At 46.3% G+C, this 27758-nt stretch overlaps 1 protein-coding gene across 2 annotated transcripts in view; it reads right to left on the minus strand.

The window, feature by feature from the left end:
* LOC142576539 (monocarboxylate transporter 13-like) overlaps window positions 1-27758 on the minus strand; it is a 151660-nt gene that overhangs the window by 105807 nt on the left and 18095 nt on the right. The window contains exon 2 of one of the 2 annotated variants that reach the window (XM_075686701.1): window positions 5497-5556. The exons of the other annotated variant lie outside the window; for it this stretch is intronic. Within the exon in view, the coding sequence (XP_075542816.1) occupies window positions 5497-5517 (21 nt within the window). The 5' untranslated portion in view covers window positions 5518-5556. The remainder of the gene's footprint in view (window positions 1-5496; window positions 5557-27758) is intronic. 2 annotated transcript variants of the gene reach the window in all.

Genomic DNA, 27758 nt, shown 5'->3' on the forward strand with positions numbered 1-27758 from the left:
TTAGTGCATGGCGCTCCGCGACAGCTGCTCACTGACCGTGGTCGTAACTTCCTCTCGAAAGTTATCGCCGACATTGTACGTTCCTGCTCCACTCAACACAAGCTGACTACCTCATACCATCCTCAAACCAATGGCCTGACAGAGCGGTTAAACCGTACTCTTACCGATATGCTGTCGAAGTACGTTGCCCTTCCTTAAGTACGTACATTGCCCTTCCTTACATCACATTCGCTTATAATTGTTCCCGGCACGACACCGCCGGATTTTCTCCCTTTTATCTACTCTACGGTCGCGCACCGAACTTGCCCCTTGACACGGCACTTCCTCCTGCTTCGATTTCAACAAGCGAGTATGCGCGCGACGCCATCGCCCTCGCCGACCATGCACGCCAGCTTGCCCGTGCTCGACTGAAGGACTCGCAAACCACTCAGCAGCGTCAGTACAACGCCCGCCACCGTGACGTACAGTTTTCGACTGGTGCACTCGTGCTCTTGTGGTCGCCCTCTCGTCACGTCGGACTTTCACAAAAGCTCCTTTCGCGATACACAGGGCCCTACCGCGTGCTGCGCCAGGTGACGCCTGTGACGTGCGAAATTGCCCCTGTGAGCTCAACCTCGTCATCTACTGTAGCATCTCGTGATGTCGTGCACGTCAGTAGGCTCAAGGCCTACTACACTGCTTCCGAGTCCGGCCTTTAGTCGCTCCGGGACGGTGCTTTTGCTGCCGGGGGTAGTGCTACGGAATTGTATTACCGATGACGAAGAGGCTAGCAGTAAGAAGACGACGACGACGATTGGAGGCTAGCGCGGGTTGTTGCCTCTTGGCCAAGCGTGGCGTATTACGTTGTAAATATACTTGTATATAGCTTTTCATCTGCGTCTTCTTACGTAACAATATTATACACCTGTACAATAGAGGAATTTTTAGGTTCCAATATAACTACATCGTGCATCGACCATATAACCGTCCGCATAGGAAACGAACACTGTTCAGTAGGAGTCATTAAATTGATACTCGCAGCATTAGTAACCATGAAAGAAATTTCCGAACACGAAGGCAATGCGAGCATCATACCTAGAATCGGGAACATTTCAGACAACAGGAATTTAGACAAAGCTATTCAGAAGACAAACTGCAATGCTTTGGATCACAAGAGGCTGTGTAATAAATTTCTATAAAAGTTGCACCTCACATACATGACGTCGGCCAAAGCCGTCGAAATTAAGGAAACAAAACCAGGCAACAATTCTATAATGCAGGATATCAGAGTTGCGTTTCTGAAGTTTCTGCAGAACTGCAGAAAGGACTATGAAAATACCGCACTTGGGAATTTCGCATATCACGCAGTCTTGAAGCAGCCAAAACACGACAGGTTAAAAGAAGACACCTATCCAAGCTGTTTGCACTGAACAGGAACGATGAAACAATGGCATGGAAATTGACAAACGGTTTATTGGGATGAGCCAGACAGACTGTGATTGAGGTCATCGGCAGAAGCTTTGCGAAGGGAGAAACGCAGTCACTGTGTGAACTGTTTAATGAAACTCTCATTCACGCAACAGTTAAACTGCGCATCGCTGAGGGTACGATCTCGTCTCGAATATAAGCCGATACTTTAATACGCACAGATTGCGTACCTTCCTGAGATAACAGAAGCAGAGCTATGGAATATTATAGGTAGAATGAAGACGGTTAAAACCACCAGGTCTTGGTAAGGTCCGTGTACGCGATCTGTATCTATGTCTCCGAACTAGATTTTCTGAAGTTAAGATCAAGAGTCTCCCAATATGCAGATGACACAGCATTAGCACTAGAATTCGATCATTTTGGTCTTGGGTGCAAATCGTTGCAACAGGATATATGCAGGACTGTAGACTGGTTGACACAAAATTCAGTATAGCTAAATCGGCAAAAAACAAAACTTATCTATTTTAAAAACACCCCCAAACGAATGGTCCTAAATAAATCGCTCTTTTTACATGGCTCACATTGTGATCCGTGCACATGTACTGTAATACCATTTGAACTTGCGACAAAGTATATTCTAATAATATTTGATGAACATAAAACATGGAATGATCATGTGCAGTATTTATGTAACGGGCTTAGGGCTCTGCCTGCGATGATGTAGAACAGGTAAAGCTTCGATGTAGTTGAGGCGCATCATGTACATGGCACTGGTAAATCTATTATAACCTATGGTATTACAATGTATGGAACTTGTGATCGCAAAAAGGGAGCCATAAATCGCATTATTAAACGAATAGTAAACTAAATAACGTGTGTAACTACGCTGCAGCAGGTCGACAAGGAGTAAAAATACAATAGGCTAGGAATACAGGAAATGCGTGAACGATTTTATTACAGTGCTCCCACGTCATTACTATCCAAAGCTTTTCAAAGTACTTGTAGAGAAAGATGTCGCCTTAAGAAAGAAAGAAACGTACATTAAGCCAAGATGCTTCACACATTATGGGAAACCGATAAGAGGATATGACGTGCCACATATATCTATTCAACTTGGCGAAGCGTTTGCCAAATCAAACCTAAACGAAAATGACTAAATGAATAAGGAAATGGTGCTCAACTTTGCGGATAAATTACTGATGGCCTCTTGCATGTGGAAGGTTGCTTTCTTTATTTGCGCTTTACACTTTTTGTGAATTGTTATGATATCGCTCATTAAAAGCTGTTATGATGTCCTTTATTTATTTATTTGCTTATCTTAATTACCGCTCGAATTGCATTCACAATTACTTATGTGTACATCGTTTTGTATATTAGGCATAGTATGTACCAGTGCGCCTTAATTCATTGTTTCTTTTTTGGTACACATTCGGTGATTCACCGTGCTGCCTGATCAACCAGCAAGCACGCTGTGCTTAGGTTGGACAGGACATGAAAACTCATGTATCAAGTGAATATAAATAAATTTTGATTTGATCTGAACGTTCCCTTTGTTTCATGACGCGAGAAGCGTTCCTTTCTGCATTGGTCATTAGTAAAACACTACTTGACGCCTGAGCTTTCGTTGATGCTCTACGTCTGTCAGCATGGCTTTGAATGACGTTGTCTCATATTTCCAGCACATACCCATACGTACATGTTACACAATTGCACAGAAAGAGGAAGGAGAGCGAGCCGTCGCTGTAGACCAATTAGCCCAGCACATGCAGTGTAGTTGCGATTCCTGCTCCTAATAGTCGGAAAAAAGAATTTTCGTGCTTTAGGTGATGTTTTATTAAGAATATGAGCTTTATTTTGAACTGATTAATCTTCTGTGCTCGATCATTTTGTACAACAAAATAAAATGTTCTTTTCCCCTTGACGTTTGTTGGCTTCATTGTCTGTAGGCATGGCATTGTTTCGGATAGAAACTTTTGTATACAGTCCCGCGCTATTATCATCCTAAAAAAAAGGTCCGTCTAGTGGGTGGTGAAGCGCTTGGAGACACGGACATTGACGCCTGTCGCCGTGTTACATGTATATGAATGGGAAAGATAACGACACCGTACGCATACCGCTTTGAGATAGAAATACTTCCGTCCGAACCTCGATTACAAATGCGATAACAATGTTCAAGTCTACAAGCAGCAGAGCGTGTCAGAAACAGGGGATAGCGAACAGCCGCGGAAATTACATTGTGCTAAACAGAACGGAAGATAGCGAAAGTTTGTGCGAGCTAAGCTAAAAACAAAATCTCATCTGGAAAGTAAAAAAGGGCGAAACCGGCCGGCTAACACAAGTAGCAGTTTGATGAGTAACAGAAAGTAAAAGAACGGTGCTTATATTTATCATTACCAATTATTATCCTCTATTTGTCATGAACCATGGGGGCTAAACAATATACTTATATCTGATATGTGTTAAATAAGAAGCAGAATATATTCAGGCCCAAACATCTATGTAATCGTCTGACAGCTGCGCTAGTTGAAAAGAAATGTTTCTGTGTGTTCTCGACTAAGCTTCAGCGGTAGCGAAAGGAGAAGGGGCGCTCTGGCATGCCCTAATTCAGAACAATGAACGATGCGCGATATTAACGTACGCTCAAGCGATGCACCGAAGGCACTCCTCGCCGCCCGCACTTGTGTGCATTTTTGTATGTACATTTCATCCTTACAACAGAGGGCTGATGTTAGGGTGCCGAAGTTGCAATCTGCTGCTTGCATGCGTTCGATAGCCAAGCATCGGCTTTGTATTCTAACTTCACAGGGCTGACGGGGCACACGGCTGTCCTCTCACTCGTGTGGTTACGCAGTGCGAAATATTCGGTAGGGAAACTTGTTGCTTCATTGCAAAAGTTGGGTTTCTGTAGTATTCGTGAGTTTGATAAACAAGCGTAAATTAAAGGTTTACAGTAAGGAAAGAAAAAAAATTGTTTGCGGCTTAAGAAACTGTCACTGTAAAAGAGTAGCTGGAATTTTTTTTTTAGTGCGTCTCACTTTTTATTATATGCCCCCTGCGTACCAAAGCATTTGGGACCCATTGTAGCCATGCTTTATCATGAAGTTTTTCTATTTCTGTTATGTCAGCTTGCTTGTAGCGTGTAAGAAAATCAAGCACTCCGAAAAAAATTCTTTTGATGTCTGAGAATCGCTTAGAATTACCCACTGACGTGCGCAGTTCTAACTAACGTAAATATGTGAACATGATGAAGAGTTGGCGTTCATTATGGGTAGGTTGAATTTGCACACAATGTTCGGTATCTGAATTTATATACCTACGATGTTAAGAAACCAACGGCGACGACTAACGGGATGCCAATGACACTGTATTTGTCAGCGATTCCGATTTGATCCAAATAATAACTCACGACAGGAGACGCATACTGACCAGTACTCCCGTAGCGGATAGGGGTTTATTCTTTGACATCTAATTGAGCGTCCATTAGCCCCGTTTCTGTTTTAAACACCTCGGAAAAGTATTGGTTTTCAGGAGGACTGTTCATACGAAAATAGTCAGGGCTTTTTTCTACAAGCCTCAGTGCCTGAGAAAAGAGCTGGCAGCGCACAACAATTGCAAAGCAGCGGGCGATGCCCGTTGAACGCCCAAACACATTCGGAGGTTGTGTTCTAAAGCTTTCTTTTGAACTACGGAAGAGACCTTGAGGTGCTGGAGCAGAGTATGTAATCATTCCGCTTTTAAGTGCGCAGGTTAAACTGGTCATAGATGATGTCGTACGTCCCCTTATATTGCATGCGAATTGCAAACCATCGAAAACGAATTTCTTTCCTCCTCGCTTACATTGTCCGACAATTCAGTTTCTCTGTTCGAGGCATGTAGCACCTGAATGCCCCATCCTGCCTCAAGTGATTCTTCGGGTTATAAAAGTATAATCCAGCCGGCTGACTGCACTAAGTTACGTCGCTAGATTGGGACAAAACAAACCGCTCAAGTTGTACCTAATAGACGGGCTACTTTATTGGAGCTGAAAAGAATGAGAACTGCTTTTCTAACAAACCGGATTACCGAAGAAAAAATGGACTCGTAACCTACCTTTTTTGGTGCCTGTGCCATTGCGAAGGGTTATGGCCGTACATCTGGCACGTCCAATCACTATGGGCAGAAAATATACTTATATCAATTTCTATTGACCAACGAAGCCCTACGCATGCCGTACAAGAGGCATAGCGAGCGGAAAGGCAAATCTGAAAAACTCTGAAACGACACTACATTGCCATTAGGCAGGAACTTTTTTGCAGTGATATTGGGATGCTCTTAGTGCTAATGCTTAACACGCTAACGTAAGGTACGTAGACAATTCTTTTACCTCGTATGAAGGTTCCGCGTCGGAGCTGCCAACAATAATAAAAAGAAACTGGATAGAAAATGGGCAATCACGCAGCTAAGTTAACTGAACAGAATGATCAGAGCAGTTTGGCGCACTTTACAACGTTTCTGCTGGTAATAATGGTTGAATTTAACTGTGCACAGCATCGACAATCTTAAATAGCCCTTGATAGCACGTAATTGATAGCACAAACATTGTTTACATTTGGGCTCACATTCTGTCTCAAGTATATAGTAATTACCTAAGCCTTCAGCAAGCCATTTTAAATAATCATGCGTAGCATCACCTTCCTTTAACTATACAGGTTGTTTCATCGAAAACTCTAAAAAATATTTAATGGTTGCCTGTGGCAGATATCCCAATTCTTGCTCATGAACTGGTCTACTCGAAGAGGCGGACATTACTTGCACAAAACATTGAAATGCATAATCGGATAGTTAACAAAATTTATTAATTACGTTGTTAATTACGCAACTAATGGCTTATATTGAAATTTACTCATTCTTACCGTGGAATTTGCAAGGCGGATTCATTTGGAACGAATTATCAGTATGACATCAGTTTCGCGATATTAATTCCCGAATTGCAGAAAAAGGCACTGGTGTTCCAGTTACTTTCTTAACAAAACGTCATTTGATGAACTGAAGCAAAAATTTACTGGAACGCCAACGCATTTCTTCACAACGTTCACGAATTAAAACCTCGGAACTGGTGTCATCCTGACAATTTGCTCCAAGTGGATCCGCCTTGCGAACTCCACGACCAGAATTTGTAAATTGCCATATGGGCCATAAGTTCTTTACTTAAAACCTTATTAGTGAATGTTCACTAATTAGGGAGTATGCATGTGATTTTTTTCTCCAAGTAATGTCCGCCTCTTCGAGTAGATGAGCTCATTAACTAGAACCGTGCTGGTCGCCAAAGAAAACCTTCAAGGATTTTTGAAAGTGTTCGCTGAAACACCCGGTGTAATGGACGGACGATTTTAAGAAAGAATGCAGAGCATTTTTCAACGACAAAATGCTAACAAAACATAAACAAACCAACAACCAATCGAGAAAGTTCCCGTTAATACGTACGGGTGATGGCTAGTTTGCACGACTGCAGCTTCCCACTCCGGCGCGCTTCTTTTAAAGGGAGCGCTCTCGCGGTTACAAAAAAAAAGAAAAAAAGCTCCTTCCGCTCCGTGGGCGTTACAACATTTAGTTTGAATCTTCCTTGATAAGGGTACATAGGAGCTGAGATAGGTAGATAAAAGCTGGCAGCAGGAGAGGGCGTGATACGAAGGGTAAAAGCGCTAAAAGGCCGGACAAAAGGTTTGCGACTGTTGTGAGCGATGCATTTGGTACAGAAAACATTCTATCATAGAGAAAGAGACTCAACAAGAGCGGACACTCTCATAGAGCGCAGCGGCGAATTGACTGTAGCGCACCAAGCGGATGGGATTTGCACCTTTCGGTTTCGCTTCTGGGCGCGCGCGTTTTGAACGCCAGCTGCTACGCCGGCTCCGATGATCGGCGCGGCATTTCTTTTCTCGCTTCTACTGCTGAACCTTGCGCGGCCTTTGCGCGGAATCGTTTTATTATGTAGTAAGAATTCTTGCGAACGATCGATTGCGAATTCTTGCGAACGAACAAGCCTCCACCGAATCTGTGCCACGTGAAATTTCATAATGTAAACGCAATACGTCTTCTGAAATGATGAAATGTTTATTTCACTCTATATAAATGCTCGTTCCGGGATTTTGGTGCGTTCATCCAAAGTTGTGGCACCAGTTAAGCAGCAGCTCTCGCAGTATGCAGCTCAACCGGACGCCGTCAGCAGAAAAGAAGTGAATTACAGGCATGTATCATATTGGTATATTGACCTAACAGGAATATTGCGTCTAGAAGCGAAGCGTGCGTCAGTGGTGAATGGGCGGCATTACAGATAAGAAGTCACCAACCGGAACAGAGGAATCAAAGAAGACGCACTACGCCTGGTGCAGGAATTCGTCGTGTCACGCGTAACGTACTCGGCCCCGTACCTACAGCTTACGAAGGTGAACCGCGAGACGCTGAACACGACGACAAGGAAAGTAGTCAAGCTCGCCATGGGCATCCCAGTCTACTCGTCAACGCAGAAGCTGCTGGAAATGGGTGCCCACAACACGCTGGAAGAGCTGGTGGAAGCACACCTATCCCACCAGAGAGTAAGGCTGAGCCGGACAGAGCACGGCCGGGCCGTCCTACGCAAGATGGGATGGCAGATTGAACAGCAACCGTGGAGAGACAACGTGGAGAGACATTATTAAGACCAAGCCCCTGCCCCGGAACATGCAGCCGGGGAGGAACGACGAGAGGCGCTCTGCGCGGGCCAAGGCACTGGCTCGACAGCTGGAAGAGGACCCCGAGGTTCTCTACGCGGACACCTCGCTTCCCAAGCACGGCGCCAGAGCAACGGCGGTCGTCAACACCGCCAATAAACTGGTCACATGCGCATCGATACGGACGACGAATACAGCAGAAGCAGAAGGTGTGGCCACGGCCCTCGCACTTGCACGACCGGGAGTGAGGACCGTGGTCACAGACTCCAAGACCGCCTCCGCAAGCTACCGCAAGGAGAACATCTCTCCCGCGGCACTAGCGATCCTCACCAAACGCAAGTAACCGAGACGGGCCGTTGGGATCGTGTGGGTCCCGGCTCCCTGGCAAGTGGAAGGCAAAGCACTCGCCCACCCCTATGCCCGAGAACTGTCAATCCACGCCCAAGACGAGCCAGAGCTACCGCACCCAGTGACAAATTACAAAGACATCACCCAAATGTAGAGAAGCGGCAGATGTAGGCTTCCCCGTTCGCATCCGCAACTCAGCCGAAGGCAGCAAACGATCGTGCGATGCAGGCAAGCGGGGTCGCTGCCGTGCGTGGTGGGAAAGAGCATGACAGTTCATGCCCGTTTTGCACACGATCCGAAGGCACTCTAGCACACATCCTTGCAGAGTACACTAAGTTCAGCCATCAGTTCGATGCTTCAAAGCGGGACAAAAGCGCCTCTAGTGAATACGGTTTTGCCTTAGAAACGTGCCGTAGAAAATTATACTGTGGTGTATATCGGTAATTATGCGCATGTAAATTACAGAAGTCGCAGTTAAAGGTGTAGCCAACTGCGTTTTCGCTACATTTTCGCTACACGGAGGACTACGGTGGCTGTGGAGCCGCTATATATATCTTTCAGTATTCTTACATACGGCTCGTCTACACCCTGATTCCGTAATGCCTCCATGACTGCTGAGGTTTCGACTGAATCAAACGCTTTCTCGTAATCAATGAAAGCTATATATAAGGGTTGGCTATATTCTGCACATTTCTCTATCACTTGATTAATAGTGTGAATATGGTCTGTTGTTGAGTAGCCTTGACGGAATCCTGCCTGGTCCTTTGGTTGACAGAAGTCTAAGGTGTTCCTGATTCTATTTGCGATTACCTTAGTAAATACTTCGTAGGCAACGGACAGTAAGCTGATCGGTCTATAATTTTTCAAGTCTTTGGCGTCCCCTTTCTCATGGATTAGGATTATGTTGGCGTTCTTCCAAGATTCCGGTACGCTCGAGGTCATGAGGCATTGCGTATACAGGCCGACCAATTTCTCTTCAACAAATCTGCTGTTACCTGATCCTCCCCAGCTGCCTTCCCCCTTTGCATAGCTCCCAAGGCTTTCTTTACTTCTTCCGGCGTTACCTGTGGGATTTCGAATTCCTCTAGACTATTCTCTCTTCCATTATCGTCGTGGGTGCCACTGATACTGTATAAATCTCTATAGAACTACTCAGCCACTTGAACTATCTCATCCATATTAGTAATGATATTGCCGGCTTTGTCTCTTAGCGCATACATCTGATTCTTGCCAATTCCTAATTTCTTCTTCACTGCTTTTAGGCTTCCTCCGTTCCTGAGAGCATGTTCCATTCTATCCATATTATACTTCCTTATGTCAGCTGTCTTACGCTTGTTGATTAACTTGGAAAGTTCTGCCAGTTATATTCTAGCTTTAGGGTTAGATGCCCTCATACATTGGCGTTTCTGTAATGATTCGTGTTTCATTAAAGACCATAATTCCGTATTCCTCTGTGCAAAATTAAGGCCTAAGTTTGTCGATACGTTGCCAGAAATATACACAGAGTCCACGTGAGAAAGTAGGGGATTAGGAAGATGAAGAGGCGCTTTTTCAGCAGCAATAAAGGAATTAATTAATTTATACATTTATAAAGAAAGTGAAGTACCGAGCAACGGGAGAAGCACGTCTTAGCACATTGTGATAGGGGCTAGGGACATCAGAAGAAAACAAGAGTCGTGGTGGCAGGCGAAGACCCAATTAAGGGTCTAGAGAACACAAGAGGACGTTGGTGAAACCAGTTGAATTCCAGTGTAGATGTGTCATGTGGCGAGCAAACGATTGCAGACACCACCCAGCCTCCGCCCTTTGCAGTGGTATAGGCGCCCGAAGTTCATGGTAAGAAACGCCTTCTCAATACCATTCATGGCAATTATACTGTCTGCAGTCATAGCTCGTTGGCGTATTTCTTAGCGAGAGGCGTTTTGGGGGATTTACAACTATTACATCGTCTCCCGTTGACTCCTCCTTGCCGGCTTTCCTTCCTCAGCTCACAAACGTAGCTGCTCCCGAACCTCCGCCTCACCAAGCCAAATAGTTATGCAGGCTGCTCTCCGTGTTCTGCGACATTTTTGACCTGGGTCACACTTTAGGCCAAACCTCTCTCACGACGCACCATATTGACACCGGTGGCGTACACCCTATTCACAAGCGACCATACCGTCTGTCCTTGCACGAACAAGCCATTCACACGAAGGTCGAGAAGATTGTCTCTCGAGGAATCGTTGAACCATCATCCAATCATTGGGCGGACCCTGTCTTTCTAGTTAAAAAGGAGGCCAGCTGATGCTTGTGCATGGATTACCGCCACCTCAACAAGATCACCAAGAAAGACGTTTATTTCTACCACGCGTTGATGACGCCCCCGACTGCCTCCACAGTTTGAAATACTTTTCTTTCATCGACCTTAGTTCCGGTTACTGGCAGATTACTGTAGACGACGTGTACCACAGAAAAGCGCCTTTATAACACCCGATGGCTTATACCAGTTCAAATTTATGACCTTCGGTTTATGTAATACTCCATCTACTTTTGAACGCATGGTGGAAACACTTCATTACCTCAAGTGGCCCATCTGTATTTGTTACTTGGATGACGCCGTCGTTTTTGCTCCTACATTTGCCACGTACCAGGAGTGCCTCTCGCTCGTTCTTTCTGCCTTTGCAATGCTTACCTTCGACTTAATTCGCCTAAATGTCGTTGCAGACGCCGCCAAATTACTGTCCTCGGTCACCATCTTGATTCATCTATTGTGCGCCCAGACTCGGGCAAAGCTCGTGCCGTACAGAAGTCTCCCATGCCAACATGTGATAAAGATGTCCGGAGCTTCGTGGGTCTGTGCTCGTGGTTCAGCCGCTTCATGCAAAATTTTGCGGAGGTCACCCGACGTCTGTTCTTCTTAAGGCCGACGTTTCATTTTCTTGGGGACCTGAACAAGCAACTGCCTTCTATCTCTCTCCTAACATCTCCATTCCTTCATGCGCACTTCGACCAGACTATTCCATCAGAAGTCCACACTGATGCCAGAGGTCATGGAATCCGTGCCATTATTTGCCAATGTCAACGATGCCACGACCGCATCATTGCCTACACCGGCCGCCTGCTTTCTCTAGCTGAGCGGAATTATTTCATTACTGAACGTGAGCGCCTCGCGCTTCTCTAGGCAGTGGCGAAATCTCCCCTTTACATATATGGTAGGCCCTTTACATTCACCACAGACCAGCATGCGCTCTGCTGGCTTTTTTCCCTCAAAGACCCTACCGATCGCATAGGTGGCTGGGTGTTATGCGTCGTCCCCTTCTTACTAATAGGAGTCGCTTTTTCCTCTCTAGAGTTGTGGACTGCTTGCTCCGCTCCCGTTCTACCAAACACAAACTTAGTACAGCATATGATCCTCAGACGGTCTTCCGGAGAGACTTTTTCGAGCAATAACGGCCAAGCTCTCCATTTGTGTTTCTCATACCGATCGTGATTAGGATACTTCTGTCTCTTTTGTCACATTTGCGTACAGTTCATCATGCGACGACACTGCAGGTTACTCGCCATATACTTGTACGGCCGAGATCCAGGATTGCTTTTTAACATACTATTGCCTACCACTCAGTGTACAAGCGACATCATTGCTCGAGCCAAAGAAAGACGCCAAGTTGCTCACCATCGCTTTTGTGCTTCTGAGAACAAGCGGAAAAGCATTTGTGACAGTCGTCACCGGAACGCCGATTATATGCCCGGGAATCTAGTCCCTCTGTGATCTCCCAACCGCCACTTCGGCCTCTCGGAAAAACTCATGTCCCACTACTCCGGCCCTTATTGCGTCCTCTGTCAGGTAACCGACGTAACCTACGAGGCGTCTCCGGTCACACCTACTACTCGCTTCATCCAGACTTCCCATCACGTCGTTCAGGCCAGCCGCCTAAAACGCTGCCAGTCCTTTTGTGCCTAAAAAGCAATGGGACGGCGCTTCCACACAAAGTGGCAATTTGTTGCGCAGCGCTGCACAACGACAAGGAAGATGAGCACGAGCTTAGGTCTGAAGAAGTGAACGCTTCAATGACTAGCCTGCTGTAGGCTTGGCTTTGTCAACTGCTGAAAATTTCGTAAATTGAAAAAGAATTATGTGGTTTTACGTGCAAAAACCCTGAGCTGATTATGAGGTACGGCGTAGTGGGGTAATGAGGAAAATTTCTGCCACCTGAGTTTCTCTAACGTACACTTAATCTAAGAACACGGGTGTATTCGCATTTCACCCCCATCTAAGTGTGGTCCCCATAATGTAAATACGCTACCCGTCTTACTTCTTCTCTCAGCAAAAATATTATTCTAAATCGAACTTAACGGGACGATTTAGCTCCGACATAGGAAATGAGCAATCCTTTCTTCTGACAACCACTGCACCACAACTCATGAGTACTGTTGATCTTAAAAGAAACAGTTAAAATGAGATGTCAGAAAGCAAATTTTTATTTAGCTTCCGCTTTTGTAAATTCTTTAGAAATGCGAAATTTCAAGAACCAAGGCATGCAATTTACGACTCTGTACCTCAGCAACTAAAAACGATATCAGAATTCTGTAAGCTGGACCTAATATTTCATTTAAGGCGGACAAAAATGATGTACCGTATGTCACCCTGAAATACACCACTCACTCCTGAATATGGCATTCTCAAAATCTTTGCAAGCGCTGTAACAAGTTCACATAGGTTACAAATTCATACACCAAATTTGTCCGATTGATATGCTCCAAGGGATGCAGTTTATAGAGCTGCAATATAAGATTTGATGTGAACCAACGGATTTGTAAACTTCGTACTTCTATTATTTTTTCAGATTTACCGATAACCGATGATTCTAGTTAATAATGTCATGGCCTAAATCAATGTTATTATTGCAGCAATCACTGTGATCTAACGTTCTCTCTTGAATGCCACAATTCTCATTCAGATCGGTTGAGCGGTTGAGCGATTTTCTCGTAAAATCATTTATGCGTTTTACAAGTTTTAGAAGAAAGGCCCTAGCTAAAGTTTCCTCTTAGTGCATCACACCTGTTCGATAGGAAACCCACGAAACATAGCGCTGACTATAGGGAACCCCGCGGCCGCCGTGGTGCACAAATAGTAAGAAAAAACAATAAAGAAAGATAAACCAACGGAAGCGTTGCGGGAGCCGTTATCTCGGCCAGAAGTCTCACCCGGAATGATGACGAGCTGTCTGGCTAGGTGTCTAGCAAAATCCTCGATTCATTGCCAGTCGAACAAGTGGCAGGTTCTCTTCAAGATAAGGCTGATACATAAGCGCGCTCGTTTCCAAGTACCGAGGTGAAGCAAGACTCTCAGGGTGTGCTTCTTTTTATTATGTTTTCTTTAGTTGTGCGTCGTGGCATACGTCATGGCGCGAACTGCAAATCTTCAAGGTCAATACGCCACGTGGCGGTGAAAAAAGAAACTAAGCATATGTCCACAATTCATGGGGAAGTATACATAATGTCCTACGGAGGTCTATATGAGAATGCCTTTACGTATGACTAATGAGACATGATTTTGACTATATGTAGTGAGTACTAAGAGGTATAGGTGTAAGTGAGGTTAATAAAGACGAATAAGATTAGTTACGATAAAAATAGTTAAGTGTAACGGCGATTAATTGAAACTAATTACGAATACTGAGGCTAAATAAAATCAATTTGTTGAATTGTTTAAATTATCAAAAGCTAATGAGGCGAAATTAACGGAGCCTAATCAAGAATTTAGGGAACCTTGAGATTACTTAGACCTATTCAAGTAATTCTAATTATTAATTACAAATATAATCGGCTTCGCGATAGCGCTAACGAAGCTTAATGACTAAGTAATTAGGCAAATGTCGTCATTATAGAAATAACTAAGCCTGAAAAATAAGTAACAAAATAATTACGCTGATTTGCCTAAGTCAAAGTTTCACTTTTGTGCACTCCTCTCCTAAACCGCTCCAAATCTGGTGGAGTTTATTCATGCTATGGGGGGAGTGGGTAGACATGGGCTCCGTACTACAAAAAAGTACGCAGAAACTCCACTGGAGTTGTCAAAGTGTGCATAAGTTTACCCCCAAATTTAGGTTGGCCCACCGCCAAATATCAACTAGGCCCACTCCCAAATTTCAGTTGGCCTACATTCAAATTTCAAGTTGGGCCACCCCCAAAATTTTAAGCTAGCCCACCCCGTAATTTAAATTGACCCACTCCCTAATTTATGTTGGCCTACACCCAAATTTCAAGATGGCCCACCCTTACCATAGGCTTCCGCATGCATTTTCTGTGGGCCCTTTGTATCTCTATGGTTTTTCTCTCTAATCGATTTTTCAAGTGTTCGTCATCGCTTGTAAAGCTACTGATCGTCGACATTTTCACTATTATAATGATTGAATGTCGTAACTTCGCACATTGCCCATGTTTGTGCAGATACAAGGCATTAAACTTTTCGCGGGGCGGTCAGATCTTGCTGCGGTACTCGCCAAAAGATGCTTACACGTTAAAATGCGCTGGGGGTGTCTAATAACTAGCGGGCATATGTTGGTCCTTCCACGTTTCCAATGTGCTGGCGTACCGAGTGCGTTTTGCTAGCAGCAGACGCGGCGTTGCAGGCCCCGTCTGTTGCGCATCCACCTGGCGTGGTAGGCACTCCACAGCCGCTTGCCTATCAGCCATGTCTTCTTATTCTGGCAGGCAATAGATGGCGCTGTACGCGGACGTGCTTCCCTTTGCTGCATGTTGCTGGTGCTCTAAGCAGCCTCCGCAGAGCACAGGTCACGCGGTTGTGTGTTCCCTTTCATAAAGGACCACCCTGTACAAGTGTAGGAGCGCAATTGCTGTTGCATGGCGTTACATGTTACGCTGCTAGTTAAACAGAGATGAGAAAGGGAGAATACGCCGAGCGGTAAATGTCGTAACAGCGTTTAGCCAGTGAAAAACGGTCACTGGAAAAATATAAACAATGTTCGTGTGTCGGAATAAAGGTATTAGAACAGCTGAGCGTCAAAGTATATATATTAAAGAGCTTTAGGGCATTCAAACGAGCAGGCGAACAGAGGATGCAGAAAATTCGCTGCACGCGAAATTACGATCTCCGAGTAAAGGTGCCCAGAAAGGTAGCGCGTGGTATTCTCAAAGACGCCCGCCCCTAAAATATAATCATAGAAATAAAAAGAAACGGAAAATGAAATGACATGTGTCCGCATAGCGTTCAAAATCTTCGCGATCCATCTGGGGAATGAAGTAAATGTTTTCAGATTGACAAGTAAAGCTATATGTGAGAAGAAGAGAAACAGAGCGGCTTGATTTTTGTTGATCGCGACCAAATAAACCCAACACGCAAGAGAGAGCGAAAAAAAAAACAATAAGTAGAGGTGTAAGGCAGAGACGCTAACCAGAATAAATGTTCCGTTCGCACTCTGCACAGGGTGATGGATAAGGGCAGAATAACTGAGAAAACAAGACAAGATAAAAAAAAAGCGCGCATCACTCGTACACTATAATTTTTCGATTAGTTCTGTTGCTTTTAAAAATGAACCATTCCGGCATCATGGCCTTCGTTGCCACTGTGGACTCCGCATTAACCTTGAGCATGCCTTACTGTTCCAGTCATCAAGAAAGAGGCACAAATGCCATCACCAGCCCTGAAGCAGGCCGCGTTATTATTACTGCATGAAGTCCACAGTAGCTGATTTTATCTTCACAGCAACGAGTCGGAAATGTGCTATTGTTCAGCAGCTGCAGCATTTGTTCCAGCAAAATCTACAGAGGTAAAATTGAAGACATTGCCGCTGACATCACAGATGGCTGTCAAACTGGAAACTCTTCCGGCACCACTTCAACTGATGAATCAGGAAACACCCCAGAGATGGTCCATCTTCTGCGATTCCAAGGAAGTCTCCCAGAGTTTGCTCTACGCCCTACGCCGTAGACTCCAACAACAACTTATAGCGCACACAAGAGAAATTTATCATTGGGCAGCTGAGAAAAGACATGACATCATTTTTCAGTGCTTTCAAAGCCATTCTGGTATCGCCAGAAAGAAGCAAACACAGGTAGCCACTCAATCTTCACACCCCAGAGATGATTAGAACCCTATCCCAGTATCAAGAACCGACGGCAGCAGGAGAGATCTGTGTGCTTGCTGGCGAGCTTATCAATGTAAGCCACTTACCAATGTGAGCGAGCTTACCACTTGGGCCAATGCCCAATGGAATTCGGCAGACATTACAAAGCAGCGCCTTTGTTTCCTTCATCGTCATCTAAACCTACACCTTCCGCATAGTTTACCACGATGGGAGGTAATACTCATTTGGAGCCTGTGGCATGAAGTAGCTCCTACTAATGCCTACCTGTCTTATCGGAATAGCCACGAGCAGAGAAGCATGTGAAGTTTGTGGGTGCTACGATACGATAGCATGCCTTCTGTGCCAGTGACCTCGTTTCAATGCGCAAGGAAAATGATGTGGGTGGCGATGTGGGCTCGTTGATACATCTTGACTAAAGGTCGCTCAGCGCAGGGAAACACTAGGACAAAATGACTGTAAACTGTAATACGTTATTACTGAACCTCTATAGCGACGCGATGCACCGCCAACGTCGAACTGAGTTACAATGAGGCATGTACTGCAGTGGTACTTCTCGTTTTCGTATTCCTAAGAACACCCGGTGCCATCTACCGCCGCTGTAGCGAATCCTGCGCACGGCCTCCAAATGCATGACGCGCCGGTGCGTGCGAACGCTGAGAAACGCGTCATGCCCCAACCGGGCACCTCACTCGCGCGTCTTTCAGAGGCGCGTTGCGCCTAGTGACACTATTGAGGGGCCCGCGGGTGGCATGCGAGATGAAAAGCGTGCCGCGTCGGTGCCTCGAACACTGAATTTTTGCCTCGTTTGCCAGTGTGAACACTGTGAATTGTTGCCAGTATGTGCCACCCTTAGTGGCACATACTGATTGACCCAAATTGGCGAGTGGTCTACTGAAGTTTGACACATACTGAGCACATACATGGCGCACCCACTAATGCGTCCTCACTGTCCTCTATAAACTCTTGGGATGTGCGGTCGTTTTCGTTATGCATAAGAGAAACTTGAGAGATAAATTTCGTCGTTGTAGAGCCACTCAATACGAGTGGCACATGTCTAGTTACCCAAGGTGGAGTGAAAGAGGTTCATTAAAGAGCGGCCTTGACCTATTCGCATATACCCAGAGATCCAAATGGACATCAGAGAGGTTCATTCAAGACCAGGACAGACTGACTAGCGCATAACCAGTGCTCCTAGTCGGCGTCAAAGAGTTTCTTGCAACAGCTGTGCCTACCCAGTCCGGCGTCTACAGGCACTCTTGTCAGCGTGCAACTGATTCATTGGCAGGAGCACATATGTCCCCATTGCCACATACCTATTGACCCAAGTTTGGCCGATGGTTGCTCTCGGGCCCTGTTAACTCAGCACAGGTGCCCGATGTGCTGCCTATTCGAACACAGAGTACCGAGTGACCAGGGCAGGCAGGTAACAGTTATACAGACAGACAGACAGACAGACAGACAGACAGACAGACAGACAGACAGACAGACAGACAGACAGACTGACAGACAGACAGACAGACAGACAGACAGACAGACAGACAGACAGACAGACAGACAGACAGACAGACAGACAGACAGACAGACAGACAGACAGACAGACAGACAGACAGACAGACAGACAGACAGACAGACAGACAGACAGACAGACAGACAGACAGACAGACAGACAGACAGACAGACAGACAGACAGACAGACAGACAGACAGACAGACAGACAGACAGACAGACAGACAGACAGACAGACAGACAGACAGACAGACAGACAGACAGACAGACAGACAGACAGACAGACAGACAGACAGACAGACAGACAGACAGACAGACAGACAGACAGACAGACAGACAGACAGACAGACAGACAGACAGACAGACAGACAGACAGACAGACAGACAGACAGACAGACAGACAGACAGACAGACAGACAGACAGACAGACAGACAGACAGACAGACAGACAGACAGACAGACAGACAGACAGACAGACAGACAGACAGACAGACAGACAGACAGACAGACAGACAGACAGACAGACAGACAGACAGACAGACAGACAGACAGACAGACAGACAGACAGACAGACAGACAGACAGACAGACAGACAGACAGACAGACAGACAGACAGACAGACAGACAGACAGACAGACAGACAGACAGACAGACAGACAGACAGACAGACAGACAGACAGACAGACAGACAGACAGACAGACAGACAGACAGACAGACAGACAGATAGATAGATAGATAGATAGATAGATAGATAGATAGATAGATAAGCTTCAGTAAGTGCATGAAGCACCCAAAGAATGGTTACGCAATAAACGCAAGCATGCGACTCCATGCGGTCAACCATACCCTTAAACAAAGTCCTCTGCGCAACGCTCGACAAGATTGACAACCGTCCCCTTATGGAAACTAAATTTCTTGGACCCTGGTCACTGCGGACTCGGGCCTGAACGTCATTGCCAACCGGCAATGAAGCCAAGGAGTAGTTAGCTATGGTTGAAATTCAAATGTAGAAAATAGTGATAATAAAGGGAAAGTAGACGCAAAGGTAGCTTGTCGCCAGTGTCGAACCCACAAATTTCTCATTACGTGAACGTTGTAAGTTTGTTCCCCGTGGTCAACAATGTGGTGAAAACTATACGTGAGCTCTCCTCCCCCCCCCCACCCCCCACTACAGTGTGCTTCAATATCATACCGTGATTTCGGCATTTAAAACAACATATTTAATTGTGCTTGCAATTGTAACAGCAAAACAGATCGCCGTTTCGAAGAAACACGTCTAGATTGAAAATACGGACCCAAAAACGCTGTTTATGATTGCCTATATGGCAGTGTTTGTTGGTACCCTTTTAAGTTGAACCTGACGTCACAAGCATACGCGAACACACACACGCACACACACTAGCACATGCTGAAGAAGAGCCCTTTGCAATACCCACGTATTGAGTGGTGCTTTGAAACCGTACCTCTAGGTTCCGTAATCTGTAGAGTGACAACAAGCTGCTGTAGTTTCCCCATGCGTTATCGCTAAACCAAGGCACCATTGTTTTTGTCATTGTTCAACGTTTCGTTGTCGCGAGGCAAGTGGTGCAATGCTGATACGCGATAAAGCAGATTACTTCCGCCCCGACTGTCGCCAGAACGAGCAATTTTCTTGTGCTTTGCAAACAATGCCTCAAGTCCCAGGTCCACTCGAATATACGTCCCTAAGAGAAGGCTGAAATGCAGCATGGGAGGGGCATCAACTTCTTATGGGCGATTGCAACGCGACTGCACTTTGCGGAGCAGAACAGGAGTTATGGAATGTAAGGTATATACGTGGAAAAGTGCGGAAGATGACCATAGGTTGGTGATATGACTTATTAGTCTGCTAAATTAGGCTCACTCACATTCACACGGACCGGCTATTTTTCTTTTGGGGACTTTGAGCTCGAGTCAGCATGGCTATGGGCCTGACTTTGGTAAGTTTATTGTGGAAAGGTGTAGCGTCTATTAGGTATAGCGCGAATAACATTTCAGGTGTATGGGACGGCATAGGTGTACTATAGCGTTGCACAAATGTTACCTGCCCCGCTAAACCTTGCCTGGTTTGCGCGTTCCATTCCATTTTCACATTCGGCGAGTAGCTGCGACGCGATGTCGTCATCATGCACAGCCACGCAGTTTCTGACGACATCGAACGCACCCAGTACGCGAGATGTGGCCGGTGGATGCAGGTCTGGCATTTCGTCCTCATCCGACTGCCTTCCGTCGTCGCGGACACGTTTTATAATGTCCTCATCGCCCAATTCCTCATGGGCGATCACATTAATGTCAACGTCGATGAAGTCGTCCAGCTCGATAACGGATGGCATCATGATGATGATGATGATGATGAAGGTCCGGCCAGGACGCAATTACGTCTGTCGGTAGATGCACTGCTCCATAGCAGTCAGCAGGATCCTCATCGGAGTCGGTGAAGGGGTCTCTGAGCTTGGAGCCCGCGTGCGTGAAGCAGTTCGCGATAACTGGCCGTCCAGTTGCAGCCCACGCAGCAGCCATCATCTGCAGCGCCATGTAGAGGTCTAAATTCATGTCGCGACCGGTCTCCACGTTCAGTAGGAGACGCTACATCACTCGCTGGTGGTAAGCGCACTTCAGAATTCTAATGACACCCTGGTCAAGTGGCTGTATTATCGAAGTGCAGTTCAGCGGAATGTAGTTCAGCTCCACATTTGTGGGCTTCGCATCCAGAATATGATGGGCGGATCAATTGTCCAGCAACATGCACACCCGCCGGCCCTGCCTGCGCATGTCGCAGTCAAATGACCCGACCCATTCGGAGAAAATGGCCCGCGTCATCCAAGAGCGGCTGTTGCCGACGTATTTTACGGGAAGGCTCCTATTACCTTTAAAGCAACGGGGCCTTACACTCTTCCCAATAACTAGACGTGATCGCTTGTGGGATCCGTCGGCGTTGGCGCACAGCAGCACGGTCACGCGCTTCTTACTGTGTTTCCCACCGTCGCAACGCTGACCTTTCATTTCGAGGGTTTCTGACGGCTGCATCGCATAAAACAGACCTGTCTCGTCAACATTGTAAATGCCACACATGGCATAGTCTTTCAACAACGCCGAAACGTTTGTGGAGATCCAGGCGGATGCGTTGCCTGTGTCTGCCGATGCCGATGCCGACTTGCCAGAAAGCGTCTTGCCGACAATGTCATGGCAGGCCTTGAATCTGCTGATGTAAAGTAGCCTGTGCTCGTCTTAAAATCGTCAATTCCCAGCAGGCAAGCGTAATTCACGGCCTTCTGGTACACGGCCTTTCCACTTATGGGTATGTTTCTGGCCCTCGTGCCCACAAACCACGTGTATATAGCCTTGTCGAGGTCTTCGGGCGCCGACGGCGTCAGCTTCTTCCACTTGGCTGATGTGCCCGATGCAAAAGCTCGCACTATTGCCTTTTTGGATTTCAATATGGTGGACAGCGAACTGGGAGAAATCCCAAACTTTTCCGCAACGTCACCTTTCTTCTGCCCACTTGCGACTGCCGCCAGGATCCGAGCTTTATCCTCAAAGAATCAAAACTTTCCACATGGCTGCGCCATGTCGAAAAGCACGCTAAAACAGAATGGCTTTTCTGAGCAAATCGAACACCGCTACATGTGCACAACACGAACTGCCAATTGCACTAGTAACACAAACTACGCACCGATGGCGCCGAGAGACAGCATGGACTGACGAGACGACCCAGCTTCGGCTTTGGATTGTCTGGTGCTAAAAAGTTTCAAGCCAATCCCAAAGCTAGGCCAGTGTCATCGCCGTCGCCATCGAGCAATGGTGGCAATGGCGGCCCCCATGCTCGCTCATCAGCGGCAGTTTCTTGTGGTGCCAACACGCGATGATAACTTTGTAGATGGATTTGTATGCGCAAAATGTTCGAAATTGCGTTTCCTGCACGGCGAATTAAATTTCGAGCTTGGAATTACTTCGTCAGATTTCGTTGAAGCGGAACGGCTTAAGAAAAAGTGTTCGTTGTGGTGAGGATATTTATGCATTGACTCCTATGGGCAGCTGACGGGGAACCGAGAATTATTCGTTCACCCGGAAATTTCGTTGAAGCGGCGTTCGTTGTAGCGGGGTTCGACTGTACAGCCATGTTGATGGCACACTGGCTCGAGTGTGGACACGGCAGCGACAAGCTCTCAGCGAAATATAAATCCTGCTTTAAAAAGAAAACTTCGTGCTGTCTGGAATGTGCCAGACACAGCGCAGTGATTCAGCGCCGCATTAGAATCAGGCGCCTTGGCGACACCTAGGATGACGTCACAACCGTCTTTGCCAATCACAGTGGGTTAAGCAGTATTACGTTAGCATCGTAGACACTGACAAGAAAGGCAGGGTTAAATTTAAAATATAGATATGGAGAAAGTACGCAATAAATGTACATACTGGATAGAACAATGTGTTGTGGTCCCAACCAAACGGCAACATACAGGATACTCGCAATTGGGAAAAAGCCAGTCACGGGTATATACCAAACACAACAGAGTGAAGTCAAAAAGAAAGGCGTTGTGATAAATTCAAAGGACAATGCTGCACTGTTAGAAGCAAGTTCATGATGAGTGAGAACAGGCTGTTAGTTATTACAGGATAACATTTACGGATAGCGACAATCATGGGTAGTGTGCGGAAATAGCCCCATATTTGTTATTATGCGGCAGTGTCAATCCAGAAGTAACTGTGGACGTAGTTACTTCGCTGCGGGTTTGTGCTTCACCTATAATGGACGAACCATTCGTATGCTCTGGCGAATAGTAAAGGACAGCCGGAGTATTGCGAGTGCGCAGGCAGAGACAGTACGGAATGCGAACAGCTGAGTATGTGCGTCAATAAATTTTCATCAGGCTCAGTGGTTTGTTAACAGTGGGTCCTATGTGGCAATTAGAAATAGAGTTATTTATGTACCAATGCCGTGATTTAAAGTTGACTGTCACATAACCCATAATTCCTCAAGAATAATTTTGACCACCTGTGGCTCGTTAACGCGCACCCAACACATGCTTCAAAAGCATTTATTTATTTATTTATTTATTTATTTATTTATTTTGCTGTACGACTCCATACGACCGGAATGAGGCTGCAGCAGAGAGGATCGAGCTCGCGACTTCGTACTCAGCCGCGCAACGTCACAGCCACGGAGCTACTGCGGCGAGTAAGGGCCGATAATAAGCGCAGAATGGAGTTCAAAGAAAAAAAACTAGGCCCAAATTTAGCACCGAAAACTCTCGAATTATGCGATTGCAGGCTTGCAAAGCAATGACAGTGAGGTCTCGACAGCTGCGCGGCGCCAGTTCGGTGACTTTCCTTTACGAGACCGACGTTTCCATTTCCTTAATTCTTTTACGAAAATGTGACGTTATGAACACTGTCACGCATTCACTGAACAAACTTGGGTGTTTTCCGTCAGGCACCTCCAAAGTGAGTGATTTGGGCCTGTAATGCTATAAAGAAATGCGTGACAGGTGGCGGAGTTGCACCTGTGTCATTGAGCACGGCAGCCCTATGTTTTGACCATTTGGTCACGATCATTTTTTTTATTGCCCTCCACGATGTCACGCATGCTTCTTCCGTGACATTGAAGTGTATGGCACCTGCGGCTCACACTTGTTTCTCGCGTCCTTCTCTCGTGACAGCTAGCGCTTAGAGACACCGTGTTGGGCTGCACGGCCTTCAGGATCGCCCGATGCTTTCCGTCAGACAGATACCTGCAAAAGCGATTCAGTACATCTGGTTTAATCGCGCTAAAGCAGCTCAGGCCATGCTGCGCCAGACCTACAATGTGGATGAAGTCCGCCGACAATGGTAATGCAATAAGTGATGCAGTTCGCATGCATTTGGGGAATCAGTGCAGGCAAAGGTTCGTTGAACCGGGAATACGAAAAGACGCATACGACGCATCACGATGAGATAGGGAGCGAGAGACTCGCTGTGGCTTTCGTCGACAAACGCGTTCCGAACTCATCTTCAGCAACGCCGTTGCGGCGGTTCTCAAATTTGTGGCTGTATAACCCGATAATTTAACTGTTTAAACATATGAAGTTCTTGCTTTAAGATTAAACTACGTTAGATCTGATGCAGATCCTACCAAATCACGTTCCATAGAGCCTGACGAACAAAACGTACAGGGCTTTGACTGCTACACAGTAAGAGCCGCGCTTACATCTCCACCTTTTGAGTCTTAGAGAAAAAAATGTGTTTCAACCGCAACGAGAAGCAGTGGCGCGACAGATGGCGAAATGAAATGCGCGCTTGGCATCAGACTGCTTTGTGCGCTGTTTGTTGGAGTGAATATTCGCAGTTGGGTCAAGCGAGCAATCTCCTATCTGTAATTTGTGGAAGTTGCGGCTCCCGGTGGTGAAGTGCACAGAGTCGGCTTTTCTCCGTCTCACGTGCGGAATTCTCCCTCTCCTGTAGTTTTTATTTGTCTTTTGGCAAGCTTGTTTTTTAGCTACCCAAGTACTGGGCCCCAGATTATCCTTGAATAAAAGAATACGTCAGCGCCATCCAGTAACCACAAGAATCAGCAGATGCACTCGCCCATTCTGATTAGATGCAGAAGGAAACGATTCAGGATTCCCTCTGAAACTGTAAAGGCGACAGGCTAGAGCACGAAGAAGACGCTGACGTCAGCTCTATCTATAGCACACAGATGGTAAAGACATAGACAACCATTCGGACCATGAGTTGAGATAACTCCGCTGATGGAAATATGGTGTCTCATATCGACTGAAAGGAGCACTATTGTCCTCATTAAATGAGGATGTGTATTTTTAATTCTTCACAACAAATTATCAAAAATCACCTTTGGCACCCAAACGCCGCATAACCATGAGAAAAAGTAGGATGTCTTATCACGTGACCTACCATTAGGGTACGCGATTCCTGGGCACTCTGTAATTATTGAAATGCAATTAATATTTTTCTGTTATAAGTTGCTTTTCCATGACTTGGAATGCTCAGATAAACCTTCTACTGTAAGTGGAATAGTGGAGCTATGACCTCCGAAATTAGATGGCGCGTGCTGTACTGCGTCCTTAGAGGCCATAGTAACGGCACTCACGGGCAAAAGGGAGACTAGGATTTGCAACACCTACATATGCAGCAAATTATTACAACAGCCAATTGTTTTTGACAGAGGTTAAATGATCAAGCGCGGATGGTTATTGAAAGTTAGACTCCCGCGAAATCAAGCCATCGTTACATTTCTTTTTCTTTACTTTGCCAGGCGTGCTATGGACGTCGCTCTCATTTTTCAGTGTTGCTGGCGTTGGGACTCCCATTATTCTGGAGATTGCTCATATGAAATAATCCCGCTTGCACAATTTCTAGGCGCTTTTTTATGTAACCGTCGCAAGTATAAACACTGCCGAGCATGAGCGGTTTCGTTGCGTCATAAAAAACTGGGTCCTTAAAAATAGGCTCTTGGACGTTAGGCAATCGTAAGAGTGTGCCGATGCACCCATGGCAGCTGCTGACGTGATCATCAGCGCCCTGCAGGATCAGTAAACTAGCCTGCAGTACCATAGGCAGACTGGCTAAGAGGCCGTATCCTAGCCTGCCAATTTGCTGGTTCTAAATTGAGTCCTCGTGGCGCCATGAAAATTTTCCACTCTTGACAATTTCCTATCAAAATATAATGACATTCCAGGGACGGAGACCAGCACGCATCAAAACGACCAAGAAAGATCCTACAAGTGTTGTCGCTATCAAAAAAAGAAAGATTGTCATGACCAGCTTACAGATTAAATAACTTGGCAGGAAAAGTTTGGTGGGTTTCACCATCAGTCCAATACCAGCGCACTATATCGCATGCAAGTAATCCACTGATGCAATCCCGGAGAGAACGCCCAGCGATTAACGCCCAGCGGTAATCCAGGACTTGATGCAATCGGTGGCACGCACTCGCGGAGCAACTGAACACGGTGCGACACATTCCTAATAGTGTCGAACTGTAACAGTATTGCTCACGTAAGAAGGTGGAGATATTGCTAATCTGATTGATAATATTGCTAACAGTAAGAAGGTTTAGAGTTATCGTGGGCTCGCAATTGATGTCATTTCTGTAGAGTACCTATGACGGACAGGTGGGTCTTCACAGTCGAATTAGGTTACGCAAGGACTGCTGAGACAGACGACTGAAGAATGTTAACCATAGGTGAATTCTAAAACTGAAAGTGCTCCTGAAAGGTCGTGCTTGCGGAGATTGACGTGTGTTACTCTTTCTTCTAACTACCGAACACCTACACACGGCAGCTTATAAACGCTTATATTTTTAGCCTGTTACCAAAGCCTTTATTTTGCATGCAATGAATCCGCAAATATTTCTCCTGACGCCAGGAGAATGGTGTTCCCTTAAGAAGCAATGCAAAATGCTGCGCTTGCAAGTAATTAGTAGGACTCGATAATTCGTTGCGTTGCGTCCTCGGAAGCACGTATTTAGCTTCTCGCTCGAAGGTGTGGCCTGAACGAAAGCTCGCGGACACTAAGCTGCACATGTCCATATCTTATCTAAAACAACAAAATACTGACCACACACTCACCCCACTGCTGAATGCGACGTGACATGAAGCTACACGGAACCCACCACAACGTAGCTGGAAAAACAGATTGATGAGGTTGCTCTGCATTCTGCCAGTGTATAGCTAGCCACATATACGGCATTCCGCTAGCGAGACGCCCAACACATGCGCACGCGCGCTACAAACAATTTATAAGCAAGCTACGTCTCCCTTGAAACGACAAAGTAGAACACACGGATAGGAGAAAGCAGTAAACATTTCACGCCATGACCTGTCTGACGTAGTCAGAAGCGTCCAAACACATGTTCGTTATTTGTTATCTTCCCTCGGGAATTCGCGCGGAACACGACGGTAGGCTTAGAGCGAATGTTTCTGTTGCTCTTCAACTCTTTGTGCGGCAAAGCGTTTAGTGAAGCGCACGGTGTCATGCACTCACGAACACAGAGGTACGTGAGCGAACGCGCATGGAATGGAGACGCGGATACAGTGCCGAAAAATATCATCGGCTGAGCCGCGGTATAAATTCTCGAAAATAAATAATCTGAACTTAAGCGTTAACAATAGCACTAAAGAAAAAGCCAACATAGTAAATCACTTATTTTTGATACAGAGTTGGAAAACTAGTGTTAGCCTACATTACGAATCGCAAGGCGAGCTACCGTTGAAAAGGAAATATATATGTGACCACACCAGTCAGTCTTTTTTTTTTTCTGCACCTACAAACGAGGCGAGCAATGGAGAGCGTTTCGGTCTGTTCGAGCTAGCGCAGTGAAAGCAGATAACCGGAAGAGGAAGGTGGTGCCAGCGGCTGCGATTGGTCCACTTCCCGTCGGTTAGCCGACGTGGGGATCCTGGGCAATGAAGAGGCGGACACCCTTGCAAAAAGTGCCCACCACTCAAACGTCACCCTCAGCCCTGCTGCAACGGCCGCAGACTTCTCGAGACGCAGGCTGCGCCGGCACATCATCGCCTGCCACCCGGACAAACGGGTATCCCTGGGCCGGCCTCCACGGCCTCTTCCGCAGCACGGCCTCCTACGAAGGCATTCCTCGTTCCTGCTCCGACTGCGAATTGGCCGCTACTAGACGGCAGCCCGCCGGCACCGCCTTGGGAAAGCCAGCTTGCCAGCCTGTGCCTCTTGTGGTGAACCAGTGACTCT

This window comes from Dermacentor variabilis, chromosome 3, assembly GCF_050947875.1.
Source record: "Dermacentor variabilis isolate Ectoservices chromosome 3, ASM5094787v1, whole genome shotgun sequence".
Taxonomy (NCBI): Eukaryota; Metazoa; Arthropoda; class Arachnida; order Ixodida; family Ixodidae; genus Dermacentor; species Dermacentor variabilis.